General features: G+C 43.1%; 1 protein-coding gene across 1 annotated transcript in view; it reads left to right on the plus strand.

The window, feature by feature from the left end:
* The window catches only part of LOC144100925 (fatty acid synthase-like), a 55681-nt gene extending 37120 nt beyond the window's left edge, over positions 1–18561 (plus strand). The window contains exons 18-25 of the mRNA XM_077633848.1: positions 3904–4113; positions 6284–6613; positions 7099–7218; positions 8089–8444; positions 10891–11244; positions 13477–13720; positions 16875–17114; positions 18224–18561. Coding sequence (XP_077489974.1) covers positions 3904–4113; positions 6284–6613; positions 7099–7218; positions 8089–8444; positions 10891–11244; positions 13477–13720; positions 16875–17114; positions 18224–18438 — 2069 coding nt within the window. The 3' untranslated portion in view covers positions 18439–18561. The remainder of the gene's footprint in view (positions 1–3903; positions 4114–6283; positions 6614–7098; positions 7219–8088; positions 8445–10890; positions 11245–13476; positions 13721–16874; positions 17115–18223) is intronic.
* The last annotated feature ends 1330 nt before the right edge of the window (positions 18562–19891 follow it).

A 19891-nucleotide genomic window follows, 5' to 3' on the forward strand; every position in this document is an offset into this window, starting at 1 on the left:
AGCGTGGCGGCGCCGCCACGCTGTCACGTGGTAGGTCACGTGGTGGGGAGCAGCTGCCGGTGGCTCGCCGCGTGGCTGATCACGTGGTTCGTCAGGTGGTTGGCCACGTGACCACTCGGCCAGCTGTAGCTATCGCGTCACTCCAGGTTTAACCGAAGCTATACCACCGCCAATTTTTTTTATTCTTTATTTCATGGGTCGAGGTTTTTATAATTGAAGGATGCCACCATCGCAGGTGAGCACTGTTTTTGCATTTTATTTATTGGTAATGCGGTTCGAAATATCGAAAGTTACAATTATCCATTGAAAAGCTTGCTGAGCTCGCTTTCTCGCGTTTCACATTTTTAGGATGGTATCGCTCACATTTATTATACAGCAAATGCAGTCGTCTTATAAGTATTTTATGGCGTAGAAGCAGTTGCCGTGATTGCAGCGGCATTATTACGCGTGGCGACAACATATGATAAATATGCGACACGGGAAAGCAAATCGAAAGTTTCAAACCGTAATTTTGAAGTTCAGAGTTTCGGGCCACACAGCCGATAAAGAAAATTTAAAACTACAGGCTTACCTTGCACGTTGACGGTTTTTTAATTTCCCTGTATATACTTCTGATAAAATAAAAACAAAAAAGTGATTAGGAAATTTTAGTTAATCGTGAAATAAGCAGCTTTATCACGTTCTAAATGCCCGCCTTGCTGCAATAGCCGCCTCCACGACTGCACCGACGTATCTCTCACACGTAATAAAATAAATGTGTGTGGACATTAGAAAAGTACTTTGCATTTGAACAACAACTCGTTATTTTCAACATGTCACTAGCATTGTTGCCTGTCAGTCGTAAAAATCATTACGGTTGTCGTAAAGTTACCTGGCGCTTGGGTGCTAATACAAGATACTAATATCAAACGCTGGGGTGCTGCTTGTGCTTTATTTTCTGAGGATTTCTTCAGGATCCATTAAAAGCACATTAAGAAAAGGTTGAATTTGTCCTTTATCAATATGGCCCCGTGTTCAAACCACAAAAAAGAAAAAATGACTCCCGCCGAAAACGAAGCTTTTTTAAGTTAGAAAAGACCACTAAACAAAATACAGGTCTCACCATGAGCGGTCGGTTTGTGACGTAATATGCATGAGTGGGCATTAGTTATTGTATATGCAGGGACGCTACACATTACTCACTTGAAAACGGTGGCAAATTGCCCTTTTCGCCAACCACGTCGTGAGTTTGAATCCACTGGCGGACATAATTTTGTGCCATTTTCGCTGCAATAAATGCGACTTTTCCTGCGTTACAAACGTCAACATACCAAGAAACAGCCAGATAATTTAAATTTGCTGACAACAATGCTTGCATTTATGGACGCGTAGCACGTTGTGTAGTATGGCTCAAGCAATATTAATCAGCATTAACTTCCTCTCTCTACTCAATGGCTGTACTACTGGTATTCTCGTCTTCTACGTCTAGCAATGGCGCATGTGCAAGCTTATAAAGCATAAGCGCTAGTAAAAGGAGAAAAAGACGATCTTCAAAAATAAAGTTCACTATGCGTGCCAAGTTTACTGAGGTAAAGAAGAAGAAGGAGAGGTTCACTATGCGGATACCCGCATATGTTGAACACCATCCTTAATCGTGGTCACTCGCATAAGCCTCCATTGAAATTACAAGTTGACGGAAAAGAATTATCCGGTGCAGAACTAGCTGATGCTTTTAACATTTTTTTCACTAGTATCGCTTCTGCTCCCTCTATATCCTCTCATGCTAGCAAATACGTTTCCACTTATATTAACAACACAGTGTACCTTCAACCAGTAACAGTGGATGAGATCATGTCCGTTATACAAGCCTTAAAGAACTCTAGCAGTTGTGACATCGATGGTCTTCAGGTACGCCCAATCAAACATGCAATTGATATTATTGCTCCCATCCTCACCCACATTTTTATTATGTGTTTAGAATCAGCAACTTTCCCAGCGAGAATGCAGTGCGCAAAAGTTACTGTTCTGTACAAAAAAGGAGATTGTAATGAGCTGGGAAATTACAGGCCGATATCTATTTTACCGATCTTTTCAAAGCTGTTTAAAAAAGTCTTGCATTCGAGGATGGCAAATTTCATTGAAAAAGATAATCTGTTAACACCACACCAGTTCGGTTTCCGTAAAAACAAATCAATTGAATTAGCGTTGCTAGAGCAGAAAGAATATATATTAACGGCGTTTGAAAACAAAGCAATAGTTGTTGGCATTTTTGTGGACTTTTCTAAAGCCTTCGATTTAGCTAACCATAACATTTTGCTGGAAAAATTAAGTAAGTATGGAATACGAGGACAGGCACTAGCTCTTATGAAATCCTACCTATCCAATAGAACTCAAGTTGTGAAAATAGGTGCCTTTACATCGAAAGCTAAAGCTGTTAGTTGTGGAGTGCCGCAGGGAAGTATTTTAGGACCTGTACTTTTTAATCTCTATATGAATGATATCGTCACTATTAACCCTAAAGCAAAATTTATTATTTATGCAGATGACACTAGCATTTTTATTTTTTTGCTGGGAATGATATTAATCTTCTTGTTGAACAATGTAACAGTACAATGAAATCCTTAGAGGAATGGTCAAGAGTAAATGCAATGAAGGTAAATGAAAGCAAAACAAAAGCGATTATATTCAGGCCGAAAAACAAGCACATACCTCAGCATCAAGATATTATAATAAACTCACGATGCATCGCTTTAGTCGAGAATTTCAAATGTCTGGGTGTCACCTTTTCCGCAAATATGTCCTGGGATAATCACGTCAAGCATGTTCTAAGCAAAATAAGTCAAATAACTGGTGTAATAGGTCGTTTAAGGTATATCCTTCCCACACGCATCAAACGTTTGCTTTATCATTCACTCTTTCAGTCACACTTGAACTATTGTCAATTAGTATGGGGAAACACAACATCCACTAATATAGAACACATCCACCTGTTACAGAAAAAGTATCTCCGACACACATGTAATGCTTCTTATACTGCTTCCACCTAAACTTTTTTTAGCAACTTTGGTGTAATTCCAGCTCACAATCTCTATAGATATCGCTTAAGCCATGTATATAAACAAGAAATCCACAGGAATATCAACAATATACGTAACCTATCCCAATTACAAGACAGAACTCCAAGTTACCTTACAAGACACTTCGAGGATTGGTCAGTACCAATGTCACGTTCAAGTTACGGGAAACAGTGCCTTAAGCATACAATAGCAACGCTTTTGAATTATTATAATTCTGTCCGTTTTGACCTCTTCACGGCAACCTACAAGGACCTCCGGCAGATGTATTTGGTTTCTAGGTAATGTTATCTAGCCTTGCTGTTGCTTTCGTTTGGATTTGTAGAAGTGAGTTCCGCTGTTGTTTTCTGTTCTTTTTGTTTTCTGTTGTTTTCGTTTACGAGTACTAGGACTGTATCATATTAAATATGTATGTATATGTTTGCATATCAAGAATATGTTACGTGTTGCCGCCACTCTGCCAAAATAAGGGATTGTGGACCCGTCAAGCTGTCCAAGGACAGCTTTTTTTTCTACAATCCCCCCATCTGTATTTGATGGCAAATAAAGATTTCATGTGCGAACTTCTTGTAAACGAGAATGAGGCTGCAGAAAGCAATGTCGCGTTAATACAATTCTGCAAAGTACACACTCACAATACTATTTAAACGCTTGTGGCATGAAGTTCACAAACATACATGATGCCGGTTTATCTGAGAAACACTACAAACACCTCAGAAACTGAAGATTACATAAATATGTTCGAAAATCTGCTGTTTTGCTATCTCAGGTTTAGGTCGAGCGGTACATAACTTGACGCAAGGGTAACAATCGAAGTATGGTTCATTGTATGTGCATGCGCTCACTGCAGACGGCGCCCCTAAGAGGTCGACGGAGTACGCCTACCTCAATGTCCAGACTCGCGGTGACCTGTCCAGCCTTCGGTGGTGCGAGTCTCCACTTCGCTACGCCTCGCCTGCCAGCAGCTCCGGGAAACTCATGTGCAGCGTGTACTGTGCTCCGCTGAACTTCCGCGATGTCATGCTTGCCACGGGGAAGCTGCCACCGGATGCACTACCCGGTGAGTACTTCTAGTAATGCTAGCGAAGAGTATTGACTTGCTATGTGGAGAAAGGAAAGTACTGAAAAAACCTTAGACAAGGCGTGTTTTGTTTCAAGCGAAAAAAAATTTTCGCCTACACAATAAATCAGACCGCACGGGGACGATTTCATAATTTTCAAGCGCAAAATACTAAAGGACCCGCCGCGGTGCCTCAGTGGTTAGGGCGCTCGACTATTGATCCGGAGTTCCCGGGTTCGAACCCGACCGCGGCGGCTGCGTTTTTATGGAGGAAAAACGCTAAGACGCTCGTGTGCTGTGGGATGTCAGTGCACGTTAAAAATCCCCAGGTGGTCGAAATTATTACGGAGCCCTCCACTACAGCGCCTCTTTCTTCCTTTTTTCTTTCACTTCCTCCTTTATCGCTTTTCTTATGGCGCGGTTTAGGTGTCCAACGATATATGAGAGAGATACTGCGCCACTTTCTTTCCCCTAAAAACCAATTAATATTATTAAAATACTAAAGGTTAAATTTTTGCTGGGTTGTTCAAGACTTCGTATGAAGTGTGATATTTCATGAAAACAGGAACTTCGAAATGGCGCTCCTTATCATGTAAAGAGCAAGGATTGTGTGCATTTCAAGATCAGAATGAATTGCCGACGCTGTGAAGTTAAATCTCTTGAGGACGCTTGAACGGATATTACATTTCGCGTACAAATTCACGTTATCAGTAGCACCGGAAGGAAGCCTTCAAAGTCCTTCAGTACACATTTAGGAACAAAGTTTTAGCACTCTATACAAATTCTCGACTTGACAAATTTAACACAAGATAACTGTTGCGCGATTTGTCACGAGAAATTAATGCGCAAGTTTTCTCTCCCCTGGCGGCCGAGTGCGCACAGTGCCAAGATGTCGCTGCAGATGCCGTTGGTTCGAATCTGATGGTTGCTGGTTTTTAACTGCATTGAAAAATAACTTTTCCTCATAATCACCAATAGCCAATCTGCACTGCAGGATAAAATGTCTGTGTCTTGTCTCCTCAATCCTTGTCCTGTGTTTCTTCCCTGTGTTGCCACCAGAAACTTTCTAATCTCGTTCGCTTACCTGACCGTCTCTCACCACCTGCTACGTTTGCCTCTTCTTGGATTCTACTCTTTTACCTTAATGGACAATCGGTTACGTCGCCTTCACTTTACATGCCCTGACAAGCCCCATTTTGTCTGCTTCATTTTGAGTAGCATATATTTACCTCATGTGTTCTCCTGGCTCACTTTGTTCTTTTTTGCTTCTGATATTAACCATCTCTCGTTTTCTTTTCTACAGATCCCTGCGTTGTGCTCAATATACGTTGAGCCCCTGTGACTATCCAAGTTAATTTGAGTCCATTAGGTTAGCAATCTGTAAAATATAGAAGTTATGTATTCTTACCTCTGGAGGGATATTGCTAAACTGTTTTCATTCCCTGACAGCGCCTTCCGAATGCATTCTACCCCAATCTTATTTTCTCCGTTTTTTCATACGATGTGCCTGTTTGCTATTTCCTAGTCATGGATTAATTTTTTCATCGTGTCTTCTTTTCCTGTCTTAGCAACTAGTACCAAGAGAGAGAAAGACAGACGGAAAGGCAGGGAGGTTAACTAGGCAGCGCTCGGTATGCTACCCTACACGTGGGAAGGGGAACGGAGGGAGAGATGGAAAAGGGAGAGAACAAAGAGATATGATCCCAAGGTTTCCAGTTCAGCTTATGTGTTAATTGGTACACTGATCCCACAATCAGGCAGAGCATTGGAACACTGCTCTCGAGTGGGTATGGCTTGTGCGAAAGGTTCTAGGAGTACAGAAATTGCATGATTCTCTTACACATTCGCACAGAACTATTCAACAATATTTGTTGTGACGCAGCCATGGCATTCAATAACTTTCTCTGCTGCTGTTTTCCTGATGCAAATGTAAATATATTGGTGCCTTGTGTTAACTAAAGGTTCTTAAGCGCTCAGTTGCTACAAAAAGACTCTCTGATCACACATGAATATTGTGCTTCGTAATGTTCGATTTAGATGGCCAGGAAGACGACTAGTTAAAACTGAAGAGTACACCTAAATTGCTGGAATGGGGACGTTTAGGTCCCAAGGTATTAAGTATATTCCGTAGTTAATTATTGGCTGATATCCCTCTACCCACAACGCGTAGATTCCGTGGCAACATCTGAATGCCTTCTTGGCCTGGAGTTCTCTGGTCGTGACTCTCGAGGACGCCGCGTCATGGGCTTAGTGCCCGCCCAGGGCATGGCCACTGCCCTTGTGGTGGATCCTGACTGGCTCTGGGAGGTTCCATATAACTGGAGCCTCGAAGAAGCATCAACTGTTCCAGTAGCCTACTCCACTGCCTACTATGCTCTTCTGGTTCGAGGTAGCATGCGACAAGGGGAGTCGCTCCTAGTGCACTCCGGAAGCGGAGGCGTCGGACAGGCGGCCATCTCTATCGCCCTCTCTATGGGATGCACCGTCTTTACCACTGTTGGTGAGCACTCCACAAATATTTGAGTTCACTGTTTAAACAATAACAGGCACGTGAGCGCCATTCTCAAGTAAGCAGTACAGTCGTAGTAGAATAGTGTAAGAGATTCACCAGTCTAGTGAGGTGAAAAGATGCCCTCTTTCTTTTATAACGGCCTCATGAGCAAGTGCACATTGCATTTAACGTAAACAACACGAAATATCGATGTGCTTCGGCGAACGAAGACTTTGACGCCCTCTGTGTACACTGTAAACAAGGATACACCTATATGGGAGTAAAAAGAGAGTAAGCTGCCCTATAGCGCACTTCCTTTCATAAAAGAGAGTGGTCTACATGACATCTTACTTCCTTTTCTACTCCTTTCTGTCTAGAGTGTATCGTGAAATTATTCATTTCTATCGCCTAATACATAAGCAGGAAACCAGGTACACCTCTGCATGATAAATGTTTTAAAACCCCTCCTGTCTTTCGTTTCTGCAACCCTATAGGTTCTGAAGAGAAGCGGGAGTTCCTCAAGCGTCGCTTTCCACAGCTCAGAGATTGCAACATCGCAAGCTCCCGGAGCACGTCCTTCGAAAAACTCGTGCTGCGAGAAACCGACGGCAGGGGTACGAGTGATGTGGCACTTACCTTTTTTAGTATATGAAATGTTGAATATTATCACGACTCTGGCCTCCTGCCTAAAGTACGATCGAAATCAGGGACTCTTCACTTAAAAAAACTCTGACATGATCTCAGAAAAACACAATACCTTCATTAAAGAGCAGTGTTCGGTCTTTTACCTTCCTTTAGAAGACTTGTACTTAATCGCAGAAGTTTGTAGTTCCAGACTCTTCAAACAAAATTGAATTCACGGTCAACACGAAATTAGTTTACCACTGTCGATGAGCTTCTGTGCTCTGATGACAAATACGCCATTTCTCCTAAAAGCCAGGTACTGCGGTCGTAGAAAAGGGCTAAGAAATACAGACAGGTTTTGTCGCCACCGGTCGTACCTCTAAGTGCACTTCTTTGACATCAGTTGAGATCTGCTTTTCGTGCTTTTCGTGCCTAACTATAAGGTGACGTTTTTGCCCCAACGCTGGTTACACTGTGGTGACGGAAGAAAAAAATAAGCGGAAGAAACCTAAATGAATGAAATGTACTGATTTGGGTGACACATTAATGAAGTCGGTTTCAATCAGAACAGCCCCAAAACACATTCGCACTCTGACAGCAATGTTCGCAGCATTGAAATCTATTTTTGTTTGTGTCGAACTAACACGTGCTGACGACATAAAAAAAAATGAACTCGCGGTGAGGTATACCAGACTGTCCTTTGAACAACCTCGATGCTAGCGATCAGTAAAAAATGGTTTTAAATTCCGCTCCATTAGTTTTTATTTCAACCTATTGAGTTTGCTTTTTCATGCAGAACTTCAGCTACTCGTTCGTGAGATGTACTGATTCCGTCCCCTTTCTCGTATTACTCGCCACAGGCGTAGATGTCGTGCTCAACTCCCTGTCCGAAGACAAGCTCCAGGCCAGCGTGCGCTGTCTGGCAGTTGACGGCCGCTTCCTTGAGATAGGAAAGTTCGACCTGTCCAAAGACTCCTCCTTGGGAATGTCCGTGTTCCTCAAGGGCATCTCGTTCCACGGCATCCTCCTCGAAAGACTGCACGGCAACGAGCCCGCCACGGCGGAAGACAAGCGCCGCGTTCGGGACCTTGTGCGAGAGGGCATCCTCTCTGGCGCCGTGCGGCCGCTGGAAGTAAACCGTTTCCGATGGGACCAAGCGGAGGAGGCATTCCGTTTCATGGCGTCCGGAAAGCATATTGGAAAAGTTGTGCTTGAGGTAAGGCCTGTTTGTTTTATTTGTTTTTAATGAAAATACGTGTTGTTCTGGCCTTCGCCAAAAAGCCTTATGTGAACCGTTGCAAGTAGTTATATTAACTACTGTTCCGATCTACAATTATGCTCCACAGGAATTTCATATTTACTTTTTACTTGTAACTAATATTGTAGGCCTCAGACTTTAGAGAAAGAAGCCTAAGTTATAGTGTTTGGTATAACAAGAAAACAGATATGTATTGAGACGGTATTATGATGGCAGTCCTGAATCTAGGGTTGCCTTCGGTGAAGACAGCGAAACCAGGAAGGTGGTTTCATTTGGCGGTAATTCTTGGAAATAGGACGGCTTGTATGTTTATCGAGACGGCGCACACACTGTTCATTTATGGTCGATGTGTGTGGGAATGTTTCAGGCTACTGTTAGAATATATCCGCCAAATGGATAGAGATACCAAATTTCGCGGAACGTAGATAATATTTGCTGAATATTATAAGGTCATTCGGCCACTGCCTTCCTTCTTATATTTGTCAATACAACGAAGATGCCTGTTTAAAATTGTCAACCCAGCCGCTCATTAATGAATATTTAAAATATAAGACACTGCCATTAGAAACAGGGCACAGCGTCATTGCGCGCTTTGCAATTTATATTCCAGAAGCATTTAATCGAGAGATATTGAAAGTGTCAATTGAAATCTTGCCTAAAAAATCTTTTAGCCCAAACTAGTAAACACGTCATTACCACTATTAACCGCGTTTTGTATCTGCGTGTTCTAAAAAGGGCACGCCGTCATTTCAAGTCCTAGGCGGTCCTGACGAAGGAGCAGTTTAATTTTAACCCCAAAACTGTCTTGCAGAATTACCTAGAGAAATATGTGAAATTGAGTGGGATCAAAAGTTTTCTTCAGCATAACGTAACAAAACTAACTTTTTCATCTTGGGATTAAAGAGCCCAAATAACCTATCCTTGCAATAGAGTTGTTAGCGACAAAGTCGACGTGTACCCTTCCATTGAACTGAGCAGTAACGTGAAGTTTGAAGTTCTCGATGCAGTTAACCAACGAGAAGGGAGCAAATGTAAGAAAACATGCGTTTTAGTGGTTACAACGATAATATATGTGCATATTATTATGCTCGGTGCTGTTTAGCTTCCTCGGGCTTCATTACAGCGCTCTCATTGCCACTAAACATTGTGGTGGGGCTTACGAAATTGAGTTGAGCTACCAATAATGCTAAACAGCCCAACTTAGTGCTAATAGCCCTGAAATATTGCAGACGCGAAGATCGTAAATTTAGATGAGAAACTACCTCGAGCGGAGTACCGGCCTTCATAGTGGGTCTAATGTTTTGGCCACTCAGGTGGAGATGTAGTCGATCACAGTAAAGTATTTGGTTCGGGTAGGAACGAAATCGTATCTGCGAAACATTTATGCATTTACACCAAAACTTTAGAGTTGGAATAAGTGGCATCTGCGGGCAGCATTATCAAACGCCTCAATAAAATAATGAAACATACAATGAAAACCTCATCTACTACGAGAGTAACTGGAAGTCGTTAATACAGGTACAAGCAGAAATTTGTTTCGTAAAAAAAACTTCCAGCGAGCATCCAGGAGAGTCGCGAGATATATTACTAAAATATTGCTCCTATTATTACACAGCGAAACATCGTCAACAAAGGGAGTGATTAATGATAAATGAAATGAACGTCACACCGTTCATAAACAGAGCGTACGACTAATATTCCAAGATTCTAGGTGTTCAGAAACGCTGGAATGTTTAATTTTTATTTATTGTTGTTTTACTTTAGCGATAACTTCTCACAGATATTAAATGATTTTACTGCAGTGAAACCTTCATCGTCCTAGAAAACAACGATGGAGCCAAAAAGTTACCTGCTGACTATGCTGACGGTATGGTTAAACATTCACAGCAGCGGAACGTTGAGGAGAATGCGTATTCTCACTTTAGCCACCTAGAAAACTTGGACTAGTGAGGCTCGTCATGAACTGAATGCCATTTCTCACTCATGACGAATCCAGCATGTCTTGTGTTTTCTAGCACTATGTATGCGGTTTAATGCAAGTAGGACTCGTCTAATGCGTTTTTCTTGTTTGCGAAGAGACGGTAGCACGGTTATGATGAAAAATAGCCCGAAAGGAACTCGAGGGACTCAAAAGGAAACGCTTGTCTGCGTCGTTCTCTTTCCGTCCATCGTGTTCTTTTTGCGCTATTTTTCATCATGAACGCTATCCAACTCGCCCGACTTTCGGCGTTGCTTAATGGTAGCACGGGTTGTCAATGACCATTTTGGTACCCTTTTCAAAAACAATGTGTATGGGTTAGGAATCCAAGCTGTTTACTGCAGTTTGCACCTTTACCCATTAAATTGGGCGCAGAATTTACAATTGGAGAACACGCAGTGAAATGGCCGACGTCTACCCGCGCAGGTTCGCAAAGAAGAGAGCACACGCCAAGCGTGTCCCGCATCGCCTCTCACCGTGGAGGCAGTGGCACGGACATACTTCTACGAGCACAAGGCATACGTCATCGTTGGAGGGCTCGGTGGAGTAGGCCTAGCGCTCGCCGATTGGATGGTGGGTCGTGGCTGCCGCCAGCTGTTGCTGAACTCCCGAAGCGGAGTCCGGACTGGATACCAGAAGCTCTGCCTCCGTCGGTGGAAGCAGGCTGGGGTTAGGGTCCTCGTGACCAAGGCGGACGTCTCGAGGGAGGAAGGAGCTCGACAGATCATCGAAGAAGCCATGGCCATGGGGCCCGTCGGAGGCGTCTTCAACCTAGCCATGGCAAGTGATATAATGTCTAAGACTATCCCAATGTCTGTAAAGCCTGAAGAAGCAGTTAACGCGGAACGCCATGTGGTAAGATGACCCATGAAGGAATTTATTCCGGGACACCTAAGGCTTTAGAGAGCATGTACACTTGCTGAATGAATCGGATGTTTTCCAGAGTCTGGGTGTTTGAGCGAAGTCTATATTTTCGTTTTTTTTTTCTGTTACATTCAGCATATCGACTCAAGCCTACAAGGTTCCCTCACTCCAAGGGTTTTACTAATCAGTTGTGTTCATAACACGCGTTACAAAATTAGTTCAGCGGGGCTGTTTTCGTCCAAACACGACCTCGGCCAGTGAACAGCAAGCACTGAGGCTATAGGTGCACGAACCATACCGAAATTTTTAGTTCCTTTTTTTCATAATCAACACACCGTCGGAAATGCAGAAATAGCTGCAATAATTAGCTCTTACTACTTGGCTTGCGCAAACGTTAAATAGCGCCCCAATCATATTATGCTAAATTCAGCAAGTATTTCATAAGTGTCGTTAGAAACATCACTTATTGTCTACTTATATTCACAAACCGAATTTCACCCATTTATAAACTGCACCCACTCCTGCTTTCGTCCTTAGCGCGGACAAGGAGCAAAGCTGGACTTCGTATTTTAGCGACCAACACCAAATAAAAAAGATACTCTGCAGCGCCGAAGTCAGCCTATAGTAGAACGTAAATCAGATTTTAAGATTAAAAACTGAAATGTTGTGCCTGTTGCAGAAAATATGTATTGCATAAAATAACCAAGGAACATTTGCAATGTCTAAATCTTCATTAAGCGAAGAAATTAAGACGTTTACTTTGACAAATGATTGCTATAAGAAGCAAAGAATATTTCCTTTTCCATATATTGTTTTCGTCATCACGGAATATAACTAGATAGTACCTCTTCCGTGGCTGTGATAGCCTGCTATCAAACAAACCGACGCGTATTTTATCCAACGCAAAAGAGAGCGTTTCGCGCTACGCCTCACAGTGTTGTTACACTACAACTAAAGCTTCTGGACCCGCCGTTCTCCGTTCGAGCAACAAACAACGAGTCGAGTTTCTTCGCGGACCTGAAGAATTCTTGGAAGATGGCTTTACATCTTTTTCACCGCTACATTTAGTGACCGGGTATCAGAATCAACTTAGAGTCCTTAGTACGCTCAAATTATTATGTCTGCATGTATTCGATGGCAAATTAGTGTTCGAGAACTATATTGAGGACATCTAATGAGCTTATTTTGTGTGACATATTGGGAAGAAAGAAATCCAGTAAATGTTGACGATTGAGTTCATCAGCGTTGTACATTTATTTCTTCAAGCCCTTTAGCTTTGAGTCTTGGAGATTGAAACAAGTAGTTTGATAACAGATCATTTGGCAACCTCTTGATTTATTTGACTAGTCCAATTTATTCCACCATATATGGTTGGAAATCTTGAGCAAAAAGCTACTCCATGCAGCTTGACGAGGCGCAATAGAGCGTAACAAGGTACAGCAGTGCAAATGCGTTGATTAACGGCAATATGATAAAAATAAACTATCCTGACACGTTTCAGAAGTAGTGTATTAAAAAAAATAAAACTTGCTCTTTACGCATGTAATACTAGGACAATGTTATCACCAAGATATTCCATATGCAGTATTAATGCAAGACAACAAGCACTATTAACAGTTTCAAAAGGCAAGTTATACACGTTATCAAGCAACACGTACATGAAAACGTCTCATACGTGCCGTGATAGGAAAAGATGAAGTGAACCACCTTACCTAAGAAAACCACTCAATACAGGTCAATTATTAAACTAAAAATAAAGCACTATGCAATCAAAAAACGCTTTTCAAGAACAGATACTTAGACTTGTGTTGAGTTTTCCTTTTCTTTCTCCTCTCCCTTTTTTCTAATGTTTATCACGTGCTAAAAAATTGTCTCTACTGGTTCAAATATAAATCAATTCTTCTTTTAAAATTCGATGTAGCGCTATTAGAAAGATCACAGAGAGAGAAAGGCCGACACAACAAAGAATGAGTGACCAACTAGCACACCACAAAGTTCCGCTCATTCTCTTGCTTTAGGGAAACCTGTTTCTCATACTGCCGCCATGACCCATCTAGGTATTTCGTGGCCATGCAACAAACAAAACATAGAAGCACCGAAATTCCATTCGAAGCTTCTTAGTTATGAAAGCAATGCATCTGCATGCAGGTTCTTTCTGATGCGCTGCTAGAAAACCAGACCTCGGAGTCCTTCGAGCGTGTGTGCAAACCGAAGGTGGACGGCACAAAGCGACTGGACGAACTGTCCCGTATTCTCTGCCCCTACCTCGACCATTTCGTCGTCTTTTCATCCGCCGTCAGTGGTCGAGGAAATGCCGGACAGAGCAACTACGGCTACGCCAACTCCGTCATGGAACGCATCTGCGAACAGCGGGTTGCCGAGGGCCTGCCCGGTGAGTGGTCCCTCTCGAGCTCGTCCCGCCATAACTGTGCTCTTCATTACGAAAGACAGCAAGCCAGCAAACTATGTACAACTACTAATGGATAGTAGCTTTCCTTTGGAAGCCGCTCATGTGGGGAGCAAGAAATCCTCAATAAGGTAGGGTGTCTGCAGGGAAGCACAATCTGTCCATGCTATTCACTGCATATTTATAGGAGGTATTCAGAGACGTTTATTAGGAATACTTGGGGATAAATGTAAATAGGGAACACCTTGCCGACTGCATTCCTTGGTAAGTAACTGAGGGGACGAATTGTAAAGCGCGACCATGACTTGGACAAGCACACAAGCGTCCCGCAAACTTTTGATCGCGATGGCACATCTTTATAAAGCATGTCATGCAGAAAACTCGACGTGCCGACTCGGACAGGTGGCTTATATAGCGTGATTGATGTTTCTTGCATAGCGCGATCCCTCCGAACAAACTGCGTTGCGCTCCGCAGATATCACTCCGCGTCCTCCCTGCCTTCCCCCAGCTCTTCCTCTTTCTCCTTCTCTGCCCACTCCTTTGTAGCAGCATAGTTGTCAGATGCATGTTATGCTTCGCCTGTCCTCATTTCTGATTTCACTCTGCTATCGTTCTGTGCTGTCGAGTTTCTTCTCGCACAGTACCGAGCCTGCGCCAAATTCAAGGAACGCCGAGGAATCTTAGGAGGGAGAGTCACCAGCTGGCGCTGGAAACTGACCATTAACTTGGACGTTAGGCGGCATATTCGGACGTTTTTTTATATCATTACACTTCATTCATTTCCTCCTGTAACTCTCCAGGTAATTTTGTGAGGGGTGACAGGTTAACATGCTTCGAATTCCTCGAGACTGTTGGGTAACAGAAACTGCGGAACAGAAGGCAAAACAAAGCAAGAGCAAAAGAGAACGAAATATACCAGTATGCACAAATAAATCAAAAAAATCTTATGCGAAAATTACCGTCACAATGTCATGAATAACAAATTATTATGCCTAGTGTCTACCAAAACAACCAGAAGGGAATAAAAAGCATAAATATAGGAAAAAAGGAAGAACTCAATTTCGTTAGTAGTGGATGGCGTGCAAGCTAAACTCAATTTCTAGTTTTTCCAGGAACATTTTTCTATTTTTGCACCTGGCTATGCTTACAGATAATAAATTCCAGTATACTACTGCGTAAAGAAAAAATGAGTATCTCATTGCTAGGGGGCGGCGGGAATGCGTATCAGAGACTGGCAGCAATTGAAACTTCACTGCAACGAGAAAACCGACATTTGGGGGGGGGGGGGGGAGGGGGGGGGGAGGGGGGGGGGAAGTGCGCAAAGTCAACTCCAGTCCTCAAGACTTCCCGTTCGCGCCAAAGCTTGCACAAGGCACCCCTCTTGCTACAAATTCGTGCCGTGCGCAAACTCAACGGTCTAACTGGGGAGAAAGGGACTATGGGCGGACGAACCGCAGCATTACACTACGCGAAAAACGCGCGAGAAGACCTCGAGTGCAATAGTGAGTGAATTATTGAAGCACAGGATATAGTCTAAGGCCAGAGCAGTCCGTGCCTAAGCGGATATACTTTTGCGTGAGAAAAAGGCTTCGTGGAGCCGAAGCGACCGGCAGCTGAAACGATGCTGAAACATGTATTGCGAACTTCAATACGTGTCGAATGTGAGTTGCTGTAAAGGTCGGCGTTAAGCAAGTATACTTAGTTTCAAATCATTGGCCTTATATTACGAGCTTGTGTCAAGGTGTGTAAGTATCGGCGACACTTAACAAAACGATGAGGGCTGCCGCGGTGGCTGAGTGGTTATGGCGCTCGGCTGTTGGCCCGAAAGACGCGGGTTCGATCCCGGCCGTGGCGGTCGAATTTCGATGGAGGCGAAATTCTGGAGGCCCGTGTACTGTGCGATGTCAGTGCACGTTAAAGATCCCCAGGTGGTCGAAATTCCCGGAGCCCTTCACTACGGCGTCTCTCATAGCCTGAGTTGCTTTGGGACGTTAAACCCCCATAAACCAACCTAAACCAAACCAAAACGATGAGGGGCAAACTGTCGATTCCACGTCGCCGCCACCTGTCACTAACAAAAAACAAAGTGAACCACTCCCTTTTGTAGTTGATCTCAACCGGCCGTAATGTGGAGCACCCAGGTTCTAAAAATAAGCCCACGTTATCCGCAAAAAAATGAAACCAACGATTTGTGGTTGTGATCTGCCGGCGTACGGTTTATACCATTCGGCAATTCTTTTTTGGACAGAAACGCTTTTTAGACGGCTGTTCTTGTGCTTTAAGGCTTACCCAAGCTTCCTGCAAAAGCATATGGCAGCAAAATCATCATACTTTGCTCTAAACATCAATACGTTTGATAAAACTGCCAGCGGTAACCCTAGCCATAAGAGAGTAATTACCCATTGGCATCCTCTTAAGCGCAGCCTTACGGTTACAAAGGAAAGGTATACTGCTTTCACCGAAACTTCGAAGTTAAAGAAAAATTCGTCCTGGTCCGGAGTTCGAACCGGGGACAACCGCTTCATCAGAGCAGTCGCTCTACCAACTGAGCTGACAGGGACGGCAAGCTTGTGCTAGGACAAGAGCGAATTCATTAATAACTAGGAGTATGAAAAATGTTGATCAAATGTTCAGGGGAATTCCCAATACGTTTCATTTGACATGGCAACATTCGAATAACCCGCGCAATGTGCATGCTTCCTATATAAGGCCTTTATTTCCGTCGCTATTATGTGTGATAAGAGCTGTCGGACACTATCCCACTCTAAATTACGCAAAAAAAATCAGGCTTCGTTTTGCATTTTCTCTTTAAATGCCTGCTCCCGGAGGCTAACTGTTGCAACCTTTCGTACAGGTCCAACAGTTAGACCGTTTGCAGTTAGTCCGAAAGGGACCAACGGTTAGACAATTTGCAGTTAGTTTCCATAAGAACCAATGGTTGTGGCAAATCAGTTTGTCCCCCAAAATACTTACCTCTCACCCAATTTAGTCCCTTTTTTCTTATAGTGTAAGAGATTTCCTTCGAGGTGTTGTTAGCACTTACTGTTTAGATGAAATCTGTACACTACTATTCGTGCTTTTTTAACAGCAGGGAGTATTCGATCTATCCACTCACCTACAGCATGTTTTATATTTCAAGGCCTGGCGATCCAGTGGGGCGCCATCGGAGATGTGGGCACGCTGCAAGAAACATTGGGTGGCGATGTGGTGATCGCTGGCTGCACATCACAAAGAATCAGCTCGTGCATGAACGCGTTGGACCAATTCATGAGCCAGAGCCGTCCAGTCGTGTCAAGCTTTGTGAAAGCGGATCACTCCAGTGCATATGGAGAGCAAGGATCCAAGAAAAGTCTTGTGCAGACTATCGCACAGATATTTGGTAAGCGGCCACCTGTGAGTAATAAAACGGACTGACTGTCAACTTGTTCTTGCTCTATTTACGAAGTCTGGTTTAAGAACATCTCATATTTTCTGAAGTGATGAGCTCGTGCCCTTTCAAAATTACCGTCCTCAACGTGCCAATGGCATAGAGTGGAGAAGTACAGATATCTGGAAAATTCGAAATTTCAGCATATATTACAAACATCAGTCATTAGCACATAGCCGGCCATCAACGCTTAATATGTACAAAAACACTGGCACTGTAAGGCCGACACAAATGCAGAAGTACTTTGTGCAAATATGAACAGTGCTGTATTTTACCTACTGTCCTTTCTTATTTTGTTATTCTCCCTTCTAGTACAAACTTTTGAACATGATGCTTTGCTACCTTGTCCAAAAATTTGTGTTTTCATGTCATTATGATGAAGACAATGTGAAGGACCATTTTTAACTATCAAACAAAATTGTCTTTGTGTTTTTGAAATTCATGCTTTGCGTTGAGGTGTACATGAAGAACACACCATGAGCTAGTTTGTTGTTCATCATAATCAAAACAGCGCAAACTTCACGAAGGACGTCGTCCCTTTCTCCTTCCTTCGTGAAGTCTGCGCTGTTTTCAATTTGTTTCGGTGGACATTGCTGTAATGATATATCTACGATATGTACATAATTATTTTTTCTCCTCATCATTTCCAAGTAACCGACTCCTTGGTCTAGTCAAGCTGCTTACTCAGCTATTAGCCAAAGACACACCACATTGTTTGGTAAATTAAAGATTAAACGAGTGAAGAAAATGATGCTTCGAGTTCATCAGCTTGCAATGATTGGCGCATAGGGTACCATCGAGATGTGCTTCAACGCAACTGAGGAACATCACTTCATTAGACGGTTTTTGAAATGTAACTCTTCATGTCAGACAGCTGAAGAATAATTGAATTTTTTAATAAATAATTCTCCCTTACGGTTGACGAATAGGTTTCTTACTGAAGTAATCCTTGAATTTCTTCTGAGTGTACGCGTTAAGTTTCTGTAACAATTTCTAGAGTCCCGAAGAGGTTGTGCTGCGTTAAACTGCAATGTAGCGCTTGCGCTCATGGTTGTCTGCAGGTGTAAAGGAAGCGTCGACCTTGAACCCCAACATGAGTCTTAAGGAACTCGGCATGGACTCCTTGATGGGCGTCGAAGTGCAACAGACCTTTGAGCGGGACTACGACCTCACCCTGTCCATTTCGGAGATCCAGCAGCTTACCTTCACGAGACTTCTCGAGATTAGTGAAACCAATGCCCAGATTGCTGCTCGAACTGAGGCCACAGCTGCGTAACAGCGAATTAGACTTGTGTGGTACATTAGAGATGCACGCAATGAACTATTCATTGGCTGTGACGAAGGATACCAGCCTAACATAACGAGATGTTCTTGAGGTCTGTCGAAATAAAACGTTTGCCCTGGATGTCTTCGATGGCCGGTATAAAAGTGATTAATCACCATTGTGGTTTCTCGTCGGGGTACTTCATCGCTGATCCGTACTATCTGTTGCTAGAGAAGAAGCGATTACAGGGTCAATAATATATGGCTTTGAACGCTCACTGGGCACCTTGCAATATTTTACATTGAATCCATTACCTTTTGCGCAGCGACTTTTCTATCTCAACTTAGTGTAAAACGAAGGTTTTCTATTTTGTTCGTACTGGAAATACGACACATCTCCAAAGCGATATGACCAAGCGCGCCGAGCTAACAGCCGAAAATTTCTGGTAGGAGTACAGGAACGCAGGAGAATTCAGAGTGGCACAGCTACCGACCAGCCTAAAAAAATGAAATTCTTTCACTCAAATAACACAGCTATTGTCACTTTTACAACGCAGGCCTTTTCATGTTTACCATAGCAAAAGAGACTGTAGAGGCTTGATTTCAGAAAAAGGCTAATTAAATTTGTAATGAACACTTCTTGGGATTCTACAAGTACTTAAAATTCTTACCGATACTATAAACGTTGATAAGAATAGGAAACCGGTTTATCTGTATTCCGCCAAAACTTTTACAGGTTGTTGACGAAGATGTTGGTCTCCGATGTGAACTTAATTCAGGAGAACTTCATGCAATTACCAGGAGCGGAGCGGTGGAGAGGCTTCAAAAATGCAGCACATGCTTCGCTAAAGCAAGACCACCAAGTGGCCGAGCTGCAAGATGACAACATCAAAAAATGATCCATCGCTGCTACCTTTACGCGTACACATGAGATAAACAACGTTCACTGAAGCCAGCCTCAAAATTTCCGACTGACAGGAGAAGGTTTCACTCCTACAGCAGAGTAATAATAATAATAATAATAATAATAATAATAATAATAATAATTGGTTTTTGGGGAAGTAAATGGCGCAGTATCTGTCTCATATACCGGCGGACACCTGAACCGCGCCGTAAAGAAAGGAATACAGGAGGGAGTGAAAGAAGGAAGGACGAAAGAGGTGCCCGTAGTGGAGGGCTCCGGAATAATTTCGACCACCTGGGGATCTTTAACGTGCACTAACATCGCACAGCACACAGAGTAGGCTGGACACGATTCATTTTTCACAAATAAATTCATCTCTAAAGAGCGCCTACCGCCGTCCTCGGCCCGTCAGCACAAACTTTGCCGTCGATTTCGGAGCCTCTTGTGAAATTCGTGTTTATAGAGCAATTGTAGTATTGTGCTAACCCATGACAAATGTTTGGTTAACAAAACATGTTCCTGCACAGTGCCTACCACAACGTAGAAGCTCACGTTTAAGCTC

The sequence above is a fragment of the Amblyomma americanum genome, chromosome 8, assembly GCF_052857255.1.
Source record: "Amblyomma americanum isolate KBUSLIRL-KWMA chromosome 8, ASM5285725v1, whole genome shotgun sequence".
Lineage (NCBI taxonomy): Eukaryota > Metazoa > Arthropoda > Arachnida > Ixodida > Ixodidae > Amblyomma > Amblyomma americanum.